At 38.9% G+C, this 24,681-nt stretch overlaps 1 protein-coding gene across 1 annotated transcript in view; it reads right to left on the minus strand.

Annotated features, from left to right (window-relative positions):
- Elapor2 (endosome-lysosome associated apoptosis and autophagy regulator family member 2) overlaps positions 1–15,824 on the minus strand; it is a 146,195-nt gene extending 130,371 nt beyond the window's left edge. Inside the window, exon 1 of the mRNA XM_069996381.1 lies at positions 15,452–15,824. Within this exon, the coding sequence (XP_069852482.1) occupies positions 15,452–15,643 (192 nt within the window). The 5' untranslated portion in view covers positions 15,644–15,824. The remainder of the gene's footprint in view (positions 1–15,451) is intronic.
- Between the last annotated feature and the right edge of the window lie 8,857 nt (positions 15,825–24,681).

Genomic DNA, 24,681 nt, shown 5'->3' on the forward strand with positions numbered 1-24,681 from the left:
TGTACAACCTGTGATTTATAGGTTTCTCCTCATTGAAACATGTGGAAAACTAACATTTACCCTGTTATTGAAAGATTCTTGAAATACATGTGGAAGAGATTACTACCTCATGATTAATCTAAGAATGATTGAGTATGAGGAGAAAACGTGTAAATAGCTACTTGATATACCCAGCAACATTCAACAAGTAGCCTCTAAGAGGCAGTTGTACAGATCTGTGAGCACATATTTGTTCTGGGTAGGCAGAGGGTAGGCACTGAGGCTCAGGGTAACTGGGGTTTTTCAGATGAGTTATTTCCCAGCTGACTAGCTTTGTCATCTTTTGCAAGTTGTTAATTATCCTTGAGTTTCACTTTTCTCATCTCTAAATGCAGAAATATGGACTGCTGTGAGGATTATTGTTAATTAAATTATTATGTCTCACATGTTTAACTACTCAATAAATGGTACCTTCTATCAAGAAAATCAAAGTAACTGACATGACAGTTGTGTATGTAACTAGATATTTAATTAATTCTGAAATACCAATGGCTTTTCAATACGTAAAAGAAAAAATTAATTAAAATTTTTAAAAAATCTAATAAAATAGGAATACAAAGACTGAAAAGTACTGGACTTACTAAAAACTCAAGAAGATTACATCCATTGAAGCTAATACAATAAAGATGACATTTGTCTTCAATAAACATAGAGATTTAACAAAGCCCTGAAAAAAATTGTGGAACTTTTCAAAATTTTTCTAAGGTTGAACTGGAAGATGAAATGAATGTTAACAGCTTAGAAATCTTTGAGTGAAACAAAAGCAAGGAATATAAAACTGTGTGCAACCTTCATACAAAAAGCACACAAATAAATGTGTGTATATATCCTCCATTAAATGTAAAACAATGAACTATAATGGACATTTATTGTACATAATCACATATACAATATATGATATAGAAAAAATATGTGAACTACAAAATGGAAAACAAAGAGACTTTCATCAACTATAAAATAAAATTCTTAATGAATCAAATATGGGAATAAGTTTATAGAATACTTGCTATATATGAAAAAAGAAAAAGGTGACAGTATTCAAAAGGAAATGTATTCATTACTTGACTTATGTAACTTTAACCCCTCTGTACATCACCTTTACAATTTTTTTAAATGACTAAATTGTATGTAGAGGATATTCTCATTTTTCAGATAAATATTAGTGTATATTTGTAACAAAACCCATGCATAGGACATTTGCTACCTGTAGTGTAGTCTGCATGGTGTTGAATGCAGGGTAGAATAGCAACCTGACTACACAGTAATTTATCCCAGACTGGAAAATATTAGGACTGAACTCTTCATTGAGTAGGAGGAGGGATGAACAAGTTAACATATAAGAGTCACTTGAAGTATAATGTAGCTATTGTTTTTATGATTTATTATTACTATTACAAAAAATACAATACTGGCCGGGCACCTGTGGCTCACACCTGTAATCCCAGCTACTTAGGAGGCTGAGATCTGAGAATAGCAGCTCAAAACCAGCAGGGCAGTTAAGTCCATGAGATTATTATCTCTAATTAATCACCAGAAAACCGGAAGTGGAGCAGCTCAAGTGGTAGAGTGTGAGCCTTGAGCTGAAGAGCTGAGGGATACGCCCAGGCCCAGAGTCCAAGACCCATGACCAAAAAAAGAAAAAAAAAAGCTACAATGCTACTATTAAGAGTTGTGTACTTAGTAAATTACATGTGTTTTTATTGCTTCATTTATCTAGAATGCTCATTTATCACCTTTAATTTTAAAATGTGACAAATGTAAGAATGAAACCAGAAAAACAGAATGAATGATGTTAATATGCATCTGCTGTGTAGATAAATATAAGGGAGGCACTTCTCTAGCATAAATGGCCCAGATATATTATACATCAGTTTTTATTTTGATTCAAGTTATTTCCTAGTGTGAATTATTTATTTAGAAGGCTACATTAAGCTCCCATTTCAAAGGGCCAACTCTCTCTGCTCTCAATTTAAGGATGATAAACACCAAAGGTCCTTGTTTTGTTCTCATCGTAGCAATCTTAGAAGAAAATGCTCAACATGACAGAATAAGAAGAGATGTCCCAGGACTGAGCTAGCAAGGGCAAAGCTATACTTTTTCTCTGGTTACAGGAAGTATGGACAGAACCTGCATCCCCTTGGACATATCTTGGTCACAAAGGTATAGTGCACTGAGCTAGAACACATTGTTCTCATACAACCCAAGAGTCCATACAAAGCAGATGCCCTGCAATTTTCAAACTATAATCAGCAGCTCCTACAGATACAAAACCTCTTCCTTCTTCTGCCTACTACCTACTAAAGCTTTTGCTCTAAATGAGCTTTACATTAATGGCTCTTACACTTGACTGCACTTAGTGTTTGAAACTGACATACTCCCTTAAACTAACCGTGCCCAATACTTTGACTAGTCCTCTGCCGACCTCTCCAAGTATACCTTCCTAATTTGCACCTTAAGCCAGTGCTACCCTGTATGTCAATATAACATCTAAGTTGAATTAATGACCTAAGTTAATGGCCTGTCTCCCATCAACCAAAAATTATGCTCATGTCAATACAACCTGAGACTGTCCATCATTGCTTTTAGCAACCATGTGACATCTAGGGCTTCGGTGCCACTAGTAAGCAGGATTTGCCATCCTCTGCTTAAAGGTATAATTTCCTTTTTGGAATCAAAAAGAACAGTCTACATTGAAACTGTTTGTTTGCTCATTATTATAACCTTTCAAAATCATTTGAATCCCAATTCTGCTTTCCAACTCATTAGGCATTCTTCCCAGCTTTTGATTTTACAAAACCAAAGTAATGGTTACAATAGTAGCAGTAAAACAGTAACCAAACCAAGATTAGATATAAAGCCCAAAGGTCCTACACTGGAAAACTTGTTCCAGTTTATCAGCAACTCCTTCAATCAATGAGCTTACATATGTTTAAATAGCCACAAATCTGCCTAGGATACCATCATTTTTTACATCCTGCCCACAAGGACAGGCCAACAATGCAAATGCTTTGCGGAATATCTAGAATCACCATGTCTGTATCCCACTCCAGATTTACTGGCAGCTTCCCCATACACTTGGAGCCAGCTTCTGTGCTGATAGCAACTTCTCAGTATCATCAAATTCTTCTCGCTCTGCAGGCTCCTTAAGTGTTGGCCTTTCCCTATGCACTGTCCTCAACACTGCTCCTGCTGTGTGCTCACAGCCTAGGTGATCTCATCAACACTGATGCCTTCAATTACTGATTATGTGCTCAGGGCTCCCCAGTCATCTCTGAGCAGCACTCCCCTATCTCCAACTGTCATCAGGAGAGCAATCGGAATGTCTCTCGGGCATTTTAAACACAAGATACACAATACTGAACTCATTCTATTTCTTCCCAGCTGCTTCCTCCTCTTTCTCCTTTTTTTTTCCTCTTCCTTTCCCACCCCCACCCGCCCCCCACCCCCGCGCTTGAATTTTCAGTCTCAATGAAAAGCAGTAGCCATCAACCCAGAACAAAAATCTGGAAGTCAAGGTAGACTGGAATCCACCAGTCACAGACGGAAAATGGATTCTTGTTAATAGATGTCAAACCCATCTCCTCCTTCCTCTTCTTCCTCACTGGCATTTGTATAGCTCTGTTTGGAGGAATTTTTATTATTGTTGTCATTTGTCTTCTCCTGACAGAAGCAGCAACATTCTCCTAACATCTTCCCGCATTTTATATTTTCCCACTTGGAGAGGGACTAATCTTTCTACATGGTAGTGTACCCTACATAAGCCCCTCACTCTCTGCTTTTCATATAACCTGGGCACCTCCCATGCTCTCACCCAGAGTGCCCTGGAATAGTCCATATCACTGGTTCTCTTGTTGCTGTTGCACATGCTATTTTCTCTGCCTGAGATATGTTTGTTTGCCTCTGTACATCTGGAGAAGCACTTCTCTGAGAATCTGGTGAACCATCACTCACTCCAAGACCTGTCAGGTTTAATAGTCTGTTCCCTGGGCTTCCATGGAGCCCAGTGCACATCATCACAATGCTAAACTCATATGAACCATAATGTTAGAGTTTTGTGTGAGTTGGCCTATGACTAATACATGATGAGGAAAGAGGCATAGAAATAACCACTGGGGGAGAAAATAAGGGAATGAGGTAGATATACTGCAATTTCAAGAACATACTCTCAGAACAAGAATTGTTAGTCACTGTACTTCCTTTAATATTTTCTCTCTCAAACACATGAAAGACTTCATATATTATAGGAATTTAATGTACCAAACATTCTTTGATTAAAGTAAAATTTATTCCTACTTGGTAAGTGAAGGGAAACTATATCTATTTTTCTGAATTAAATAAATAAATGCTTTCTCTAGATATATAAATATATCAAAACAGGAAGGTTACTATCTAGGGAATATTTTCAGTGTATATATGTTATCCTCACTATATATAAGAGCTCATATACATAAGAAGCACAATAAAACACTTAAGCAAAAATTACACAAAAGATAAAATACAAAAAAAAACTATGGAACATGAAAATTATTGATTCATTAGTGATTAAAGACAGGTAAGTTACATAAGTATGGTAGTGTTTTCCACCACCAAATTAGTATAAATCTAGTGTCTAGTTCAGATTCTTCTGCTGTCATCCCAGATAATGAGTTTGAGACCTGAAATTCATTTTTTGCCACATTTCTTATTATAAAAGTTTCATACTATGAAAAATTGAAAACAACCTAATTGTCCCAAAGTAGTTTCATTCATTCATTCATTCATTTATTCAATGAGTATTCACTGATTAATTGATATGTCTTACACAAGGTGTTCTTCAAAGTGATACATATGTATCACATATATGTGTGCGCATATATGTATATATGTATATACTTATGCAAATGCATGTGTGTATATACATATATGTGTATATGAATATATATGTGTATATATACACACATAGACACACAAACTTACAGTTTGGGGGGAGAGACAGAAGTCAGATGAACAAAATAAATGATTACAATGCATTTTATTATAGATGTTGAAAGTGCCTGCAGAAAAACAAAAATACAGACAAATAAGAAGCTGCCATATTAAATAGGTAGACAAAGAAAGCCTGACTAAAAAGATGATAGTCAAGTAGAAACCCGAGACAGGCGCCTGTGGCTCAGTCCTGTAATCCTAATTAGGAGGCAAAGAGCAGGAAATATATGGCAAAAATTAGGACTGAAGTTGTGTTGTGGTAGCGTACTTGCCTAGTAAGCAAAAGGCTCTGAATTCGAATCCCACTAACCACCAAAGAAAACAGAAACCTGAAGTACATGACGGAGACAGCCAAGTAAATCCCTAAAGAAAGAAGGTTCCAGGTTGAAGAAAAAGCCAGGGCAGAGACCTGGAGAAAGGAATTTACATAACACATTCTAGAAAGAACAGTAACACCATGGAGGGTGGAACACAAAGAAAAATAGAATCCTATAGTTTAAATCTGCTTTCCAACGTTCATTGGTTGGAAGCTTGATCCCCAGTGCGGTGGCCAATATAGTGGAATTTTTATTTGGGCCCTAACAGGAGGTATTTAGGTCATGAGGACTCCATGCTATTATGGTGTAAAAGAATCTTAGGCCTGGTCTTGCTCTTGCTCCTTCTTTCTCACTCTCTCACTACTCATTTCACCAGGAATTCCCACAGCAAGAAGACCGTTACTGTATGTGGCCCTTGATCTTGAACTTCTAAGCTTCCATGACTGTGAACCAAACAAACTTCTGTTTATAATAAACTACCCCGTCTATGATATTCTCTCAGAGTAGCACAAAGCAACTTAGATAAAGTCATAAGACGTGCAAGCACAGAGTTATGGAGGCCAAATCACATGGGACCATTGTCAATATTTGAACTGGAATGTTCCCCAAAGGCTTATGAGTTTAAAAAAAACCACACAAACAAACAGACAAACACTTGGCCACCAGCTGGTGGCTCTACTAGGAAGAGGTGGGAAATTTAAAGGTGGATGTAGTTAGAAGAAGTCGACCACTGCGGCACACCTTGTAGTGTAGATAGAAACCCTGGCCCCTTCTTCCTTTGCTCCTCTATCCTCCTTTATTCTTTGTCTTTCTTTTTCCTTTCCTTTGTCCTCAACCCCCCATGCCTACCCCTAATTCCAGCTGCCATGCGTTGAGCAAACTCCATCACACACTCAACTCCTGCCACATGATATTCTTCCTTACCAAATGCCTAAAAAAAAGCAAAAATGCCCTCTGACAATGTATGCATTGACATGAGCCAACATTTTCTCATATTTTTGTCACAGTGATGGAAAACTGGCTAGCATAGCTTGAGATGCCAGCATCACAGCTTTGTTTGTGAATAGAGCCTTATAAGAGTTTCAAGAAGAAAAGAGGAAGGGGTTTAACTTAGATTTTAATGTGATCTCTTAGTTCAACTGCACATAATCAAGATGGAAAATTATGACAATAGCTCAAGCAGAATATGATGGTCCAGAATTCACAGGCATAGTGGTGAGTTCTGACTATAGGTAATTTAAACTACAAGCAAGGATATTTATTGATAGACTAGATGTAAGATGTAGATGAAAACAAGTCAGTGGAGGCACAGGAAAGGAGAATTGCCACTCAATAAAATAGGACCATCACAAGAGGAAGGCTTGGAGCTCAGTTGGTCATGTCAATTTATGCCATGTCAGATATAAGGCCCCTTTCCAACTAAAGACATCAAGGTATATGATTCATCAGAATCAAAGGCATGGTCTATACAGGAGATGTTAAACTTGAAAGCTACCTGTGAAGGTATTACTGAAATCCAAGAAAATGGTGACATACTAAGAGTGTGTGAGAATGGACAAACAGATGGAAAGCTAAGGAATATGTCTTGGAGTATATCAGTGGAAAGAAGTTAGACTGATAAAGACAACTGACAAAGACTGAGAATTACAGAGGGGTGAGAGAAAAAGTAGGAGTGTGATTTGCTTGAAACTAAGTTTCAGTAATGCTAGAACAATCAACACACACGATCCATAGTAATGGGGGGAAATCTCCTATAAAATACTTCAATAAACACACACAATCCATAGTAATAGGGGGGAATCTCCTATAAACTACTTCAATAAGTAAACAATTTGCCTATCCACTTTCCAGTTCTGTCCATTCTATAATCCAACCCCTTAGAAATCAGTTCTCTACTTTACATGAGAATAATAATATCATTTTGCAGATGAATTTATAGTGTGATTTCAAACCGCTGTAGCTTGATTTTCACAGCAACTCTAAATGTAGCTAAAGCAGGATTTACTATCTCTATTTTCAGACATGGAGAGATACAAAGAAGCTCATTTACTCAAGGTCATATAAACCAGTGGCAAGACTCAGATTTGAATCAGGATCTTAATTACCTTCAGGACTGCTTGTACTGTATCAAGAAGACATTTTGCAGTTTAAGCAAAATGTAAACAACCCTCTCCCTCAAAAAGCAGCAAACTCTGGAAAACATTTCTCAGAAAAACTGACCATCCACACTTAATATGACCAGGATTTTCTACTCTAATATCCATTCCAGGGGGATGTACTTAATAATTTCCATGTTTACTTCTCTTAGGCGGTGAGCTTCTTCTGCATCTGTTTTATCATCAGTATCTTGCACAGGTCCTAAAGTATAGAAGATAAATGAGAAATGTTTGCTGAGGTACTTCGTGGGCATGGGTGGAGCTCACAGTCCATTTGTTGTGATTAAGGAGTTGCAGAGATTCCCTACAGAAGCTGGAAGTCAGCAAGACAGTTTGAGGAATTTTTGCAATAGAGTAAATCTCTGTGTTTCATGGCACTAAACTATATTCCTTACTTTTATTTTGAGGGCAGCAGTTCTGACACACTTCAGAGCACACAGTAATTCTCTCAAGGGCTGTTTATAACACAAATGGGTAAGCCTCAATCTAACAGTTTCTGATTTGCTAAGTTATATTCAGGACTCAAGAATTTGCATTTCTGATTTGGATGCTGGTAAGTATCTCATAGACTTTCTTCCCCAGGCTGGCTTCAACCATGATCCTCAGATCTTAACCTCTTAACAGGTGTGAGCTACAAGAGTCTAGCTTAAGAATGTGCATGTCTAACAAACTTTTGGGCAATGTTGACACTGCGGGTTCTTTAAGAACTACTGACTTAGAGAAAGAGCCCATAACAGTCCACTTTGAATAATTAATTACATATTCCATTCCACAGTTATAAACTGAGAATAACTTCAGTATATTCTCATCATTGGGTTTTTATTTCAGTCTTAAGTCTGATACAGTTGAAAGAAGGTATCAATTATGACTAAGTGCAATGTAAAGACTAATTTCTTTGAATAACTAGAAATTGAGAAGCTGTATACTTAGTATATTTTAAAGCACTGATTTGTACTTCCAATGAAGGTGGTCTATATATTTCTTTTTCATATACCCCTTAAAGTAGAGTAAAAATACACTAAAGAACTGTTTTCTGAATGAAATGATGTGATTCTCTTCCTCTGTGACTTCATCTGTACTTGGATGTGTGGCATGTGCTTGAGCATGTGTGTTCAAAGTCTCTCCAAGAGCATATGAGCCTTTAAAGTGCTTTAGGAAATGATGGCCATACTGAGCATATGAATTGGAAAAAGGCAAGTCCTCCTCCATATACATGTGGACCTGTGCCAGGACACACTGGCACGTGTGCCAGGATCCCAGCACGTCTTTGCCCCTCAGTTGAATGTCGTTGTACAGAATCCAACTTGCCCATGCACACAGGATGACCCTGTGCAAAACAAAACATAAATATGAAAGAATATAGATGCCTGAAAGTAATAGAAGAAATGAAGGTCTGACAAGAATTCAAAGAAAAGACCCATGGTCTTATAGAATCCAAGATCTGCCAAGACAATTAATCTAGACGAGGAGGCTTCTTCTATCTGAGACACTCTACCCTAACCATCTATTACTTTCATCCAACTACCATTACTACTCATCCTTTGGATGAGTACTAGCTCTTCTTTGGGAAAATCCCCTTGCTGCTTGTTCCCAACTAAAGTGGCTGTACATTCTCACTGTTTGTAGTGATTTTCAATTACAGCACTTAGGACAATGTAAGTATATGATGTGTGAGCTTAGTTTGAATCTGCCCTACATAGAGCTAATAATTATTAGCCATATGTGGGCAGAGGGCATACATTTTGCATCACTTTACTATCAGTATCTGGTACGTAAGTATATAATAAATATACATATATATCACATACTTATACATATACATATATACTTGTGAAATGTTACATATAAATACATTGCATCTATGAATGAAGATAGCAAGAAGGAAACTCACTGAAAGCTTTTGAATAATAAGAAGATAGTGAGAATGAGAAAAGTGAGAGTAAGAAAAGGGGTCAATGTGATTGTGGTATACATATGTGTGAAATATATGCTAAAATGATTTTTGAGCAATTAGCATACATTTTAATGAAATGAATGACAGGTATGTAAAACAGGTCCTGTCTGGGGTGTGGGTACTAGTGGGAGGGGAATGGTAAACAAAGAAGGTGAAGAAAGGCAAGTATGGTCAAGATACTTTATGCACTTATGTGGAAATGGAGCAATGCAATGGGCATTGTGATTGCTTTGGAAAGCTGGGAGGGGTAAGGAAGAGTGAAGGAGAAGATGAGTTTGATCCAGGTACATTATCTGCATATGGACATGTCAAAACAAACCCCCCTTGTACAACTAATTGACCCTTTTAAAATATGGGGAGGGGAGGAATAAAGAAAGAGGAGTATCTATGGCTTGTTCAAGGGAAAGTAAAAGGCAACCAAAATCTGGCTGGTTTTTGCTGACAACAAAGAATAAGAATCCAAGCCCTAGTGAAGAATAGACTTGTGGTAGAGAAGCGTGCTTCTTTATACTATGCAGTGCTATTTCCATCCCTTGTGCTAAAATATGACACTTCACAGATCTGTCAACTCTTAGTTTTACATTGTAAATATTGATGGTGTGAATACTTGCTCACATTTGCCTAAAACATGAAAAATGGTTTGAAGCATGAGAACTGGAAATGGAAAATTCACCTCCACAGGCATAAGAGGCAAGATTAATTATGCAAACTGCTTGAAAACAGAGGCAGAGACCTAACTCCTTCAGTGACAGTGTGACTTTAAAATCTCTGACACCTTCCCCCACAGCCCATGACCTACAAAGACATATTGCACGAAGGATATTTCTCAAGTGTTGCCTTCATAGTCTAACACAGAAAACATGGCCATTTACAAGTCTATTAATATATGAGGACTTGGAAGCCCTGATCCCTTTCCAAATCTAGGAAGGCCAATTCTCCCCTAGGCCGTGCACCCAAATCAGTATCACCTCAGCCCTGCTAATCCACAGGAATCACTTTAACAAAGGTCACCAGTGACAGAGTTGCCAAATTCAACTTCTCTATTCAGTCTTCATGTGATTAGGATCTTTTTTGGCAACTGACACACACACATCCCAGCCCTTTCTGCAATGTGTTATCTCCCTTTTGTCAAAATTTTTTACTGTCACACTTTCCCTACACTACTCATTGCTGTGTGCCTCCTGTGTGAATATCTCAATCTCTGTTCCTTTGAATATTGGTAAAAACCCAGGTGCTAACTTTCAGTTTTGTTCTCATTTCCTGGATGACCTTATTCAACCCAATCATTTCAATCATGACTTTCACTCAAGTGACTTTGAGATCTCCACACCGGCCCAGATTATGATCCTGAGATGCATAGACTGACACTCAACTTCCAACTGGCTGAAAAACTCTCAAGTCAACCTCCCTAGTGGAGCTCAAGAGGCAGAGTTCTAGCTTTGAGCACAAAAGCTCCAGGACAGCAGCCAGATCTAGAGTTCAAGCCCCACCACTAGCACAAAACAAAACCAAACAAAACAGCCTCCCAAATGGAAGTACCTTATCTTTCTCATATTCTTTTTCTGTGGGTCATAATCATATTCTTCTAATACAACCAGAACCTCTCATTCCTTCATCCACTCTCCTTGTCCACTTACTGTCCATTCTTCTAACATTTTTTTCCATCTTCATTGCCACTCCTTAATGAACATTCTGCCATCCTTCCATTATGTGGTAGGATCACCTCTTTAATAGTCTTACTTCTTTTGATTCTCCACATTCTCTGCCCCTCTACTGTGGCCTTCATATTGTTGCCAAATGTCTAAAGCATATTTTATGACTCCTGTTTTATGTGGGAACTTTTTGGCAGAGGCAGCACTGAGGTTGGAATTTAGAGCCAAGTACTTGCTAGGCCAGTGTTCTGCTGCTAAGCCACATGCCCAGCACTTTTATGCACTGGCTATTTTGAGATAAGATGTCACTTCCTGCCTAGGTACCCAGGTACATGCCTGGACAGAGACCTGACTATTTTATACTTTTCACAGCAGCTGGGATGACAAGTACACACGACCACAACCAGCTTTTATTCTGCCTGATCTAGCCTGGAACCACAATACTCTCATAATCAAAATTGTTTACGTATCTGTCTCCACCATACCCACTTACATTTTTTTTTCAATTTACAACTTCAAATCATGACATTTTTGCCTGCAACTCAGCATAAGCTAGATAATTTGTGGAATAAAACCGGTTAGCAAGAGTCATCCTTCAATAAAGACTCAGAGACCAGTAGAATTACATTATGTAAGATTTTAGAGCAATGAACTAAGAATCAGCTATCTCATGATATAATTTGTCCAATTTAAATAATGCATACATAATTCACTTAGTTCTGTTCTTTTTCCTCTCATGCACTCTTTTAATACCTTATTCCAACTCTGAATCATCTGTTGGCCTTTTTTTTTTCCCTTTTGGCAGACCTATTAAGTATGACTTAAAAACCCCATTGCAACTGTTGGGTAAGTCTATGAACCTTCTATCCTATGAAAGGTCTTCTTGTAGACCCTTCCTGAAATACTGCCATCTAGCTTTAATAATCTGTCAATTCTATCTTCTTACATCATGTCCTCTTTTCCATTTTCATTGTCTCTCCTTAATAGAAGTCCTGCTCCCACTGCATTATGTGTTTGTGTCAATCTCCAGGTAGGTCTCACCTCTTTTGATTTCCCATCCATCTAACGTACTCCATATTGTTGTCATATGCCAACAGCACAACAATAAACAACTCATATTTATGTATGTTTTTCCTTTGATCTATCTCTTTTCAACCTCATAATAAAAGTAGATAGGTCAAGTTTTTACTTACCATTTTAAAAGTGAAAAAGTAATGCCAAGAAACCCAGAAAATACCCTTCTTTAATTCCTCTATACAAAAAGCCAGATAATTCTGTGTTTTCTGATGCCTAGTTTTCCTTTTTGTTTTTGTTTTTTAATACATTTTACCAAAGTCGCACGCTATTCCTGCTCTTCCTCTGCTGGCACATTGACTTTGCTTTTCTCTTCCAAACTACGGCTTCCTGTTTGTGCTTGTACTTCCACCCTGCTCTTGGGATCATCAGCTGAACATTCCAAAGCAATCATTTCTCTCCCTTTTCCAACTCCATAATCTAAGGACTTGGACAACAGAAGCTGTGTTCTATGAATTTCACCCCAGAGTCCAATTCTCTCCAAATATCTAAATGAAACTTTTACCCAAATCCAGTTATCTTTCTTTTTTTCTCCAAATCCAGTTATCTTTCAGGTGGGCCTTTTTTTTTTTTCTGACCTGAAGCCATCATCACTCGATTATAACACAGGCAAGTTTTCTGTTTCTTTTCCTTTTCCTTTCATTGTTCTCCTCTACAAGCTGACAAGGAAAATGAGAGTCTTTTTAACTTAACTATAACTAGTTTTTCTTTCAAAAATACCGATAAACGAGGGAGAGACAAACTACTAGGGATCATAAGGTTTAGAATCCCTTGTTGGTTGTTCCATACCCTTCACATATGTTCTCATATTAAGAAATGGCTTTCATGTCCTGCCTCTAACTTTAGCTGCTCTCACTCCCTTCCCACACCCTCCCAGGTGCTGTCCTTTGTGCCAGTATTCACCTCCTTTAATGGTAAGAAGCACTGGAAAGGGATAAATAGGCAGAAGTGCACAGAGAGTTGTTACTTTAAACTGTGTTCATAGGGGTTTGGCAAGACACCTCCTTGTCCCCAGGACAAGCAAATCTTTACCCTCAAAGCCAAGAAAGTCACTTGTCCTTTGTCATCTTCTTACAAAAGAAGAGAAAAAGGGCAAAGGAGGAGAGAGAGGAGAGAGAGGAGAGGAAGGGGGAAGAGAGGGGAAGAAAAGGGAGAAGAGGGAGGAAAGAGAGAGGGAGAAAAAGGAGGAGAGGGAGGATAGAGGGAGAGGGAGAAGAAGGGAAGAGAGGGAGGGAGAGAAAGAGGGGAGAGGGAGAGAGAGAGAGAGAAAGAGAGAGAGAGAGAGAGAGAGAGAGAGAGAGAGAGAGAGAGAGAGAGAGAGAGAGAGAGAAGAAAAGCAACAAGAAATTGATCATCTGTTTAGACCAGGGTACCAACAAACAGATTCTGCCCCTCCCCAGACCATTAGGCCTCTAGGCCTCTCCTATTTCCAAAGGAACTTCTAATGGTCTCAGGAATGTCTGTCAATCATCAGAAAGAATACAAGCACATTTGAGCATTACCATTTCTAGCTAAAAGCAAGCTCACTAGCATCTTCCTGTGTATTTCATTATCCATCTTTTCAGAGGGAAAATTCAAACTTGAGACCTCAAAGAATGAAATTGAACGTGGTGTCTAAAGCTAATGCAATAAAGGGACACGATTGGCTCGATACAGTCTCCCTGCTTCTATTCTGTCGGGGTATATATGTGGAGAATGTATGCTCATTCAAAGGAGTAAGAAGTCTGGTGGAAGTGACCAAGCACCTCCCCTACTGACAGTGATCTTTACCCATTTCAAGAAGACTCATTACTAAGAATTAATATTACCAGAAGCTTTAACTTTAGAAAAAAAATGTATTCTACATATTGGCACTGAGCGGCTGGAGGAAAAACTTTATCCTGTAACAGTGTTTTTTGATGTCCAAGAAGCAGCTTTCTGGAGAAGCCTGGAATACATTACTCCCAGGTGGGAGATAAAGATGTAAAATACATATTGAACTAATTATAACTAAAAAGTTATGAAATTAAACACAGCTGTTTGCCAAGGCTTTGCCCTGATTTACCCATTGACAAGGCTTCTGGGCATTTATACACAAACCTTTGATCTGATTCTCTTTCATTTCAGGCTGTCTGGGGGCTTGTGGTGTAAGAATGGAAGATGAAATTCCAAGGATGATGGGTGAAATCTAGACCATAGATACTCTCTGGGTAAAATGCTGAAGTTTTCCCAATATGTACAAAAGAACAAGATCTAGCCTTTTTTCTCATAGACTCTCTGGTTAACCTATTTTGGCTACATAAATTTAAAAGACCTACCAGCCTAATTCCTAGCAAAACATAGTACCCTTTCACATCCTCTCCAGAATAAACAAAGTAGGTCAGAAATTTTGCTTCCTTCCTCTCCTCATTGATTTTCATTAAGCAGATGCACTTTCTGGAACACTAAAGAGAAAAGATAAACACCCAATACGAGTACCAAGGACACCCTCCCTGTAAATTTTTAGCACCTTGTCTCCTAAAAGCAGGAGAAGAAAAAAAAATCTCATTACCTATAATACATCTTTCTTGGCTATAAATCAACAATCATCTTAAGATATAAAATATGGAGCTGCACGGCTTCAACCAGGTTACAAAATATCTCCCTAAAGGAGCATATTCTCTGTCTTTTCTAATTTTCTACCTCACCAACCAGCCTCTTCCCTAAATACAGTCTCTCCCCCACCCCCCAACTTTATATCCCTATTTTGCCAGAAGAATGTCAAATGACACCAGACACTGGCTGAGCAAATCCCCAGGGCCTTATCAGGAAACCCAGACAGGAGAGCCTGGGTGAAGGCGCTGGCAGACCCAGAGGCGTGGAGAAAGGGGGCGGGGAGTGGGGAGTAGCGGGAAACCCTCTCGCGTGGGTATCCGTGCCTCTGAAAACGCTGAGACAGTTCTCCAAAGCCCACTGGTGGGGCTTCCCCGGTCTCCTCCCCTTCCTGAGAGCTCGCTCGCTCGCTCCCGTCCCCAGGTCCTGAACCCCCAGCTCGCTCCAAAGACGGCGCCGCGAAGTCCTTCAGGGCACCCCCCTTCCCCTCCCCAACACAGAAGCGCGGACAGAAAAGCATCACCAGGAAGACAGCAAAGCCACACACCCTCTCCCGGCCGGCTACCAGGGGCGGGCAACTTCATCCTTTGACACGACCCCAGCAAAGCCAAGGGTGATGGCAGACAGACAGGAGCAGGCGCCCCACTCTCCCCGGCCGCCCTCGCCCCCGCCCCACCCCACCCCCAGCAGCAAACTCCAGGTAAGAGACCAGGTGCTGCTCACCTCCTGGCAAGGAGGCAGCGGGCGGCTGGCGGCGGAGGGCAAATCCCCAGCCCAGGCCGCCTGGCAGCCGGCGAGCGCCCAGCAGCAGATCCAGGCGGGGCTCCAGGGCAGCGAGCGCCCGCGAAGCGAGGGACCCCCGGCCGGCCGCCCCCGGCCCCTGCTCCGCGCCGGCTGCAGGGCGAGCGGCGGCATCTCCGTCCCGCCGCGGTGGGCTGGCAGCGGAGCCGCCCGGCTGGATGGAGCCTCTCTCCGGGTGGGGCGGCCGCGACGGCTCCCGGGCCGCGAGGAGGGTGCGCTGGGCTGGTCGCGCGCCCCTGCCCGCTGCCGGCTCCGCGGCGCTGCGCTCGCTCGCTCGCTCGGGGCCGGGCCGAGGCTGCCGGCGCCCGTCTCCCGTCACGCCGGAGGGAGGGAGTGGGGAAGAGAGGGTGCGCGGGACGCGGGCGCGGCGCGGGGGCGGGACGCGGGGCGGGGACGCGGGAGTCGTGGAGCAGGTGGCGCGGACCCGGGCTGAGGCCCAGCCCTGCGGGTCTGGAGGGGCTGCCCGGCCACCGGAGCGGGAGTCGCGTGATACCGTAAAGCGCAGCCAGGAACCCCGAAATGTCTGTGTCTAGATCCTCCCGGCTCCGCCGGAGGGGCGCTTACAGCCTGGAAGCCAGCGTAAACACGGGTCATCTGTGCTCGAGCTTCTGACTGCTGGGCTTTAAATGCCTGCTGCCATAAACACCCACCCAGATGTGCCCCAGGAACCACCCCAGGGGGATCCTGTGGCTGGCGGGCCTCAGGAAATGGCGGGGAGGAAAAGAGGACTGAGAAAGAGAGAGACAGACAGACACACACACAGAGAGAGAGAGGATGTAACTGGGTTTTCTCGCCTGGTCAGTAAAGATAATAATAATAATAATAAAAAGTCCAGTAGGGTCGCTGTGAGCATTGACAAGGTACAGATAAAGCCCTTGAGTTCCCGGCACGTGGTAGGTGTGAAATGTGTTGCTGTGGTGCTGAGTGTTGATGCTGGTGTTGATGCTGTTGCCTGTGGCGTATCACGGAGATGGAGATGTGTCACTTTGGGCTAGTAAGTCGGCCTTTGCGTTTCTGGACAAGCTGTCTCTCCTCCTGAAGAATGACTTCTCCTAGTCTGAATTAGGTGGTGGGTGTCAAGTGACAGAGTAACTGGGCATATCTTCTTTGGTAGCAGAGCATCTTGATCTAAGCATCTTTGAATGAGTGAGTTGCCCAGAGCAAAAGGTACAACTCAAGTTTATCTGGAGAATTTATTAGCTGAAAAAAAAAATCTACCTAGTACACTAAATATAAATGAATCTGAAATTGTCAATGGAATATGTCTAGGTTTTCTTTTAATAATGTGTGATAGTCTCACATGTACATATACACATGCACATCATGGTCATAGACGTCTAAGTCCATCCATACATGTCACATCCACATACACACACTTCTCACTTCAAGTCCAAAAAACCCAAGAAAGGGAGGTGACTATAATGTCTTCTTAAATCATGGCTATGTTTACCTGAAGAATTTTATCTATGTTCACATAGCTGCTCCCTCATGTTGGTTCACTTACTGTATCTTACGTGTTTCCTTAACAATACCCACTTTTAATGTACAATCTAGTCACAATGGGATCTTGGAAATGTTTCAACTAATCTCTAGTTTAACAAGGTACATTAAACAGGACAAGAAGGGTACAAGAAAATCAAACTGAAGTTTAGGTCTCAGTCTACCTTCTTACCACTTAACATATCAAAGCACTCTCATTTGTGTATTAAAACTTCAATCTCCAAGTCATGGTCCTTTTTTTTCTAGTTTGGTAACAACCCCATCTTGCTATCCTAAAAATATGTGGTGAATTATGAAGGTAACTACCACCAATCTATCATATATTAAAAACTAAGGGATTGCTATTCAGCAATAAAAAGGAATGAGGTATTGACATATATTTTAATTCAGATGAAGCTAAAAAGCATTAAGGTAAACCAGTGTCAAAAGATTGCCTATTGTATCATTGCATTTACATGGCATTCTCAGAAAAGAAAAGCTTATAGTATAGAAATCAGTGATCGTCAGGAGCTGGAGAGGAAGGAGATGAAACCTTAGGACACAGGGAGAATTTTAGAGGCAATGAACCTGCTTTTAACAGGTGTTTGAATTCTACACATCTGTTACAACTTTTAGAATTTTAGAGGCAATGAACCTGCTTTTAACAGGTGTTTGAATTCTACACATCTGTTAAAACTTTTAGAAATATACATCAAAATATCATTTTACTATGTTCATTTCAAAATTACATTTTTAAAAAATAAACTGTAAAATGTAATGATATTATTACCAACCACTAAAACAGACAATATGGTAGATATTATAGATGTGAGGTATTTATTATTAGAAAAAGAGCTAGAGGACCAAGAGAGTGAAAATATTAATAAATAATCATATAAATAGAACAAGGAAGAAAATATGAACACCCTATAATAATTTTTTTCTGTAATTACTCTTAGAATTTCTTGGAGTTGGTAACTTTTTCTCCATGTGCCTATGTGCTCTGTCATTATCAGATCCAGGCAAGATTCTCTGATGAGACAACCCAAAACTTCATTTGTGAGTTATCAGAGTCTAACTGATTCTAACTATAGAGTTGCTGTAGTCTTCCATTACTTCCAGAGGAGTGTCTGGGCTCCATCATAGACAATGAGAAGAAACCATCAGAGTAAGCTTTGTCACCCCACTTTCCAATCCATTTATAAAATGAGCACCAAATCAACTTGCGATCTTAATGTCCAGTTCAATTTTGTCCTCTGGAGGAACATTTCTCTCATGAGTGCTAAGACCTTAAATTATGCTCTTGACAACTCCTTCACTATGTAGCCAAATTTGACTACCACCTAGGAATTGTCTGAATCTGATACTAGGTCATCGTCTCCTGGGCAGAGGACTCTGTTGTGCCCTCTGGAGGAGTTCCTTTCTCCATTGTTCCTCAGGGTCACTCATGATTTATTTGTTAATCAATACCAAAGCAGGGAGCTGGTCCTGCGGTTTTTGAAAACATAGTTCTAAGTCTAGAAAGCATAAACAAACAAAAAGGAAAAACTGAATCACTTAGAAGCAAAATGAGATAGAAAATGTCAACACAATTTTTCCTGTAAGACATATTGTTCAAAGAATGCCTTACAGACTTGTTTATTTACCCAATTTTTGCATATCTATCACCTATTACTGGGGGAAGGCACATGGCCAATATTAAATCTGTGTCATTAGAAATCTTGTGACTTTAAGCTCTTTAACCATTTCATCAGTGTTCCTATTTTGAAAGAAATGCAAGTATTATTGCATATACACGTTCTGCAAATTTATTTCCCTGAATATCTCAGATAAGATCAATGAAGGAAATATATTTTAGCCCTTAAAGGTCAGGGATATGTGATTCTTACTTAGTGTGGGATACTTCAGTCAAATAAACTGAAAGAAAGATTAGATGACTGGGCATAAGGGTTTTTTTTAAGAAAGGTTTTAAATGCTAAGTACTGTAAGGAAGTCAATAGACTTAGAACCACAGAACCTTAGAGAAGGATTGGCCTTTAAAGTTCACTGAGAAAATCCCATCTCAAATTCCTGCCACCTTTCTCTCACAGCCCTCCCTGAATGACTTTTCAAGAAAAAAAGAAAAGAAAAACTAGAAGCCCTTTAGTGACTATCTTTGGAAGGTAGGAAGTGGCCATCCTACCTTTGGACAACTCTCACAGGAATAGAAGCTCTCAAAGATGTGGAAGTATGGGCTGGGAAGGTGGCTCAGTGATAGAGTGTTTGCTTTGCATGCATGAGGCCCTGGGTTCTGTTCCTCAGCACCACTTCAGCAGAAAAAAACCAGAAGTAGCACTGTGGCTCAAATGGTAGAGTGCTAACCTTGAGCTGAAGAGCTGAGGGACAGCCCAGGTCCAGAGTTCAGGCTCCACGACCAACAACAACAACAAGAAAAAAGTGAAAGTATGTACTCTGTGTATAATGCTAAGGTCTACACAGGGCCAGACTAGTTCCTTTTCCTGTGACAATCTCTCAGATAGCTTCCTTCCTTTATACACTTCTCTTCTCTAGATTAAAAATAATTTCCTCCATTATTTTTCACATGATCTGATTTGACAACTACCTCAATTTTCCAATATGACTCTTAAACATTACAGGCAAATGAACAAAATACACAAGTTTAGTCTGTGTAACAGTGCAGTGAATATATAACTTCCCTTCTTCTAGAGAGATTATAATTTGTATATTTGCAGTTTAATAGCAAGGTGGATTCTGAAGTAGTCACCCTAATGTTCAATATGATTGAAAACATTCATTAGGAGCTCACTAGGTGTCAAACATCTCAAACACCTCAACTAGGGCATCGTATCATTTACTTTTCCTAGCAACTGCCAGTGAGGTAGGTATTTTTTATTCCTGTTTTCAAATGAGGAAAATGAAGCTTAAAAAGGATAAACATCTTTCCCAAGGTCAAATATCCCATGAGTGGCAAGTTTGATTTGAAGCCCAAGATTTCTGGAGAGGTAATAAGTGGAATCTACCAAGCCCTTGCTATATGCCAGCACTGTGCCAAGTCCTTGTTCTCAGTGGGAATAATTATTTCCATTTCATATACAGAGAAATAGAGGCATGGGGAAGGTTGGTGAGATGCTTAGCCATTAAAAAAGGAGCTTATCTGAATAAGTTGATTTCATATGCCCAGGTTCAAGATCTCACACGTTAAAAAGTTAATTGTTCTGGATTCTTAAAAATTGGTCTGGATTTGGTGCATCATTCTATGCTGTCAATGGTTTTTGGCTCCTGAATACATCGTCTCAAGTAATTTGATGCATCCTACTTTTTTATAACTGCAAATCTTAGAAGAGCATCTATGTCTTTAAGACCTAGGAAAAAGTAATCCAAACGCCTGCAAAAACCTCTTTTTTCAGATGCCATCAATTTATTTAAAAGCATCCAGCCTGTAATACACTGTCATCCAGCATATATTTTCCATTTTTCCACAAGGACACAATGAGTTTTTTAAGTGTTGAACTGGATTGACAAACCGAGCTCATACATAACAACTCAATCAAAAAATATTGTAGTGTAATTTACAGATAATGATCCAACAGGACCATTTATAGTATGTTTTGAGAAACAAAAACACTAGGTTAGTTATACAGGCAATTGTTCTCATGGTTATAATAACATATTTCTTTATGTAATTATATATAAGACATTGCATCACTGACATCAAATCTGAGTGCCAGTATCTTCCTACTGAGCCTTAAGAGTTTTCTGCCTTGATTTTAGCTAGACAATCTGATGATATGTTGCCTTTATAATCAAGCCATGCTTGTGATCTGTACCTCTTGGTCATCTTTAAGATAAACAGTATAACTATAGGGTTATGTTTGCATTTCCTATTTAAAATCATAGTTCCACTTTTTCCTTACTTCAACCACCAATTCCTATAAATTAATTACATTTTCTTGAAAGTCATCCAGAAGGTCTTGATAGATAGATGTTTGTGGCCTAAGTAAATCCTTTAAACCCACAAATGAATAAATGTGTCATAAAGTATTTTCTGGCTTTGAAATGACATAATATAGTCAATAATAATTGGGTATTTTCTACTATATTCAGTTTCATTGTTTCATTCATTTAATAGCTCTTCTTTGTGTGAAATAAGGTTCCTTTAGCTCTTCATTACAGTACACCTTTTAAGTAGTTAAAACAATATTGCAAACTTAAGTTAAAATTGAAACATCTAAATGCTATCAGTTTTTTGCATTTTTTTATTGTGAAAATACTGTACAGAGGGGTTACAATTACATGGGCAAGATAATGAGTACATTTCTTATCAAGCATTGTAGCCTCCTCCTTTGTTTCTCCTTCCCATCCCTTCCCATCCTTCCCGGCCCCCCCATCCTCCCCGCCCCGCCACCAAAGTTGTAAAGTTCGTTTTTGACATAACGACTTGTACATCTCATTGTTGCAATGGGTCCACCTGTATCCCTATTTAAACGACTTTTTTCCCCTTCCCCTCCACAAATTATACAAACATCAAATACAGTGAAAGCAGGGGTTATACTGTGGGGGAGGGACATACAAAGCAACAAAGAAATTATATTATAAATGTGTTAGAAACAATCGCATGAAAGAAAAAAAAAACATTTGAATACATATCTTAGGGTTCTCAACATAGAGCTCCCCTATGACCCAGCAATCCCACTTTTGGGCATTTACCCAAATGTTTACAAACAAGACCACACTAAAGCTACCAACACGACTATGTTTATTGCAGCATTATTTACTATAGCTAAGATATGGAACCAAGCCAGATGCCCCTGAGTAGATGAATGGATCAAGAAAATGTGGTATATATGCACAATGGAATTCTGTGCCTCCATCAGAAAGAATGACATTGCCCCATTTGTTAGGAAATGGAAAGGCTTGGAAAAAAATTATATTAAATGCTACCAGTTTTTATCACTCACAAATATATTGAGCTGTAAGAAGTCCAGAACCTGGGGCACATTCATTTTGACATCACTTTGAGAGAAATATCCAGAGTTCAAGAAGGCCCAAATGTGAAAAACATGCAACTCTGACAATTAAAGGAAAAGTATACTTATGCTCATCATTGAGGATAATTATGTTCATATTTCAAAGCAATACACAATTGTAGATTGTCGCTTTCCATTCTCCATCATCTACCTAAAACATAAAATGAGCTGTCCCACTAAACAGAAATAAGAGTCCTACATCTAAAGCCAATGTCAGGAAATATTTAAATACTTGCTCTTTCACTAAATACCAAAATTTCCCCCAAGTAAAGCTGGTTTAACTACCTTCCTAATCCCAATTAGTTTTATTTTACATATATCTGCAATGGTATTATCCCTTAGGGAGATACAAAAGGTCACTTTCCTTTTCTAAAATACAAAATTATTCAATAGAGTTTAATAACTGTACTGGTAATGTAATTCTTACTCTACCTCCGAGAGAAAATACTCTTTGAGATAGATGCATACCAGTTTCATTTACAATGTTAATGTATCTTGCCTCAGCTGTGTCATTTTTCCACATGTTCACCAGATCCTAATGAGGTCCTGGTAATAGAGTGGAAAAAGACACACATTCTCATTTGTCATCTCCATTCAGGAAAAAAATTACAGCAGACATTTATAGTATGTCTATTAATGTTCCTTTGATAATTCTCTGATCCTTAGCATTTATAAAGTAGACCTTGGGTTTTGATACTACAAATCTTAATTGGCATTTAATGACTCTCTTTTTTTAGTAACAAGATAAGGTGGGGTAAGAAATTTATAGGAATGCCCTGTTAAATGAGTATCATAGCCTAATAAAATGACCAAACTTATTTAGGCAAGCCACAATCCACTCTCTTTAAAATGAAAATGAGAAATTAACAGTTTCTAAAAATTGCATTCTTAGGTGTCAACTCAATCTTGAATTTATTCACATGATAGAAGCAGTATGTGATTTCAAAATTAAGAAAATAATAGTTGTAAGTAAGCAATTAAAGCAAAAATGTAAACATCAAGCTATCATTGGAAATGGAGATAATTCTTATCAAAAATACCAAATGAAACATCTGAGAACCATGGTTCGAAGCCAGCCCAGGCAGGAAAGTACATCAGACTCTTATTTCCAATTAACCACTCAGAACTGAGAAGTGGAGCAAGTGGTAGAACACTATCCTTGAGCAAAAGAACTTAAGGACAGCACCAGGCTTTGAGTTTAAGCCCCTCAAGTGACAAAAATACATCAATATTTTACTTTTTTCATACTCCCATACTTCATTGTGTTCTCATTTTATTCATTTATAATTTCTGACTATTCCTTGACTTTCCTACTATCCTTCCATAAGACACATTATAAACATTATAAAATTAAGAGTTTGTATTTCAGTTGAAACTCATGTCATTTTAAGTCTTATTTTATTAAATATACTTTGTTTTTCAGTTTTATGTAGTAAATGTTTATAAATGTATTCCATAAGTAATATAAATATATATGTTTAATAATGCATTATATTATTAAATTAAGTTCAGATTGCTTTGTCTGAAATTCATGCCTCTCCATGCTGAAACTTCAGTCTGGCTTTTCACTCCCATTGCTAACCATTTCCCTGTGATCACTTACAATCCAGCCAGACAAGTAGTCATCTAAATTCACTCAATGCTTCTTTTACATCTACACCTTCATTCCTTCTATCTAGATAAATTTCCACTCATCCCCCTATTTCTAGCCTCCAGATTAAGATAAAAATATCACCTTTTCCAAAATAATTTGCTTTAGTTCCCTGACTGTGAGCATTAAATTTATAACATTTTCATTAAATTGATCCCGTTTACATATGACATGTTTGAAATCCAGGGCTTTTCTATATATTTATTGGTATCTTCTGCAGTGTAATATGGCATCTCATGTAACAGAATGCCAATAAATATATAAAAGCCAGCAAATGAACAAGTATCTGATGTATGATCTTGTATTCATACTATGTTACATGAATAGAGGATTACCTTCCATTATTTCCATGCCAAATATTAAATTTATTTTAAATCATTTTTGTTACACAGGACCCTCCCTGTTACCTACCTACCCAGTACTCTGTAAAACCTTCATTTTCCAGTAATATGGCATCCTTGGCAACCACTGGAAATACTAATACAATTATTTTTTAAACACATTGACGTGCTAATAAGAAAGTATAACCCAATACTAATTCTAGGAATCCCGCAAGGAGTTTGAATCTGAGGTTTCCCTTATGGATATTTGCTCATGAGAGAAATTTGAACTTGCATATTTACAGATAACAGAAGAAAAATTCTGAGTGGAAAATGCCAAGAAATGAAGAATTTAATAAGAGATACCTTCATAGGAACTCTGACAGCCTGAACCTTTAAAGTATGTGTTAACTAGAAATAAAATCAGATAACAACAAAGAAAATTACCTATTATAACTCATGGCATTGGCTAGAGAGAAACACAAAATTGCCTCCTGGGATTCATATTCACAATCTGGTTCCCATCTGAGTTTGTAGCCCAAATCTCATACTACCTGAAGATATGTTAAAAAAAAAAAAAACTAAGACAATAAAATTTAAAGTATATCTGTGTTGGTAAAGCTTCCCCTTAAACCAGGGCCTAGGTCCTATATTTAACAGAAGCAAGTGCAAATA

The sequence above is a fragment of the Dipodomys merriami genome, unplaced genomic scaffold (genome assembly GCF_024711535.1).
Source record: "Dipodomys merriami isolate MVZ:Mamm:240054 unplaced genomic scaffold, mDipMer1.0.p SCAF_5, whole genome shotgun sequence".
Classification (NCBI taxonomy): Eukaryota; Metazoa; Chordata; class Mammalia; order Rodentia; family Heteromyidae; genus Dipodomys; species Dipodomys merriami.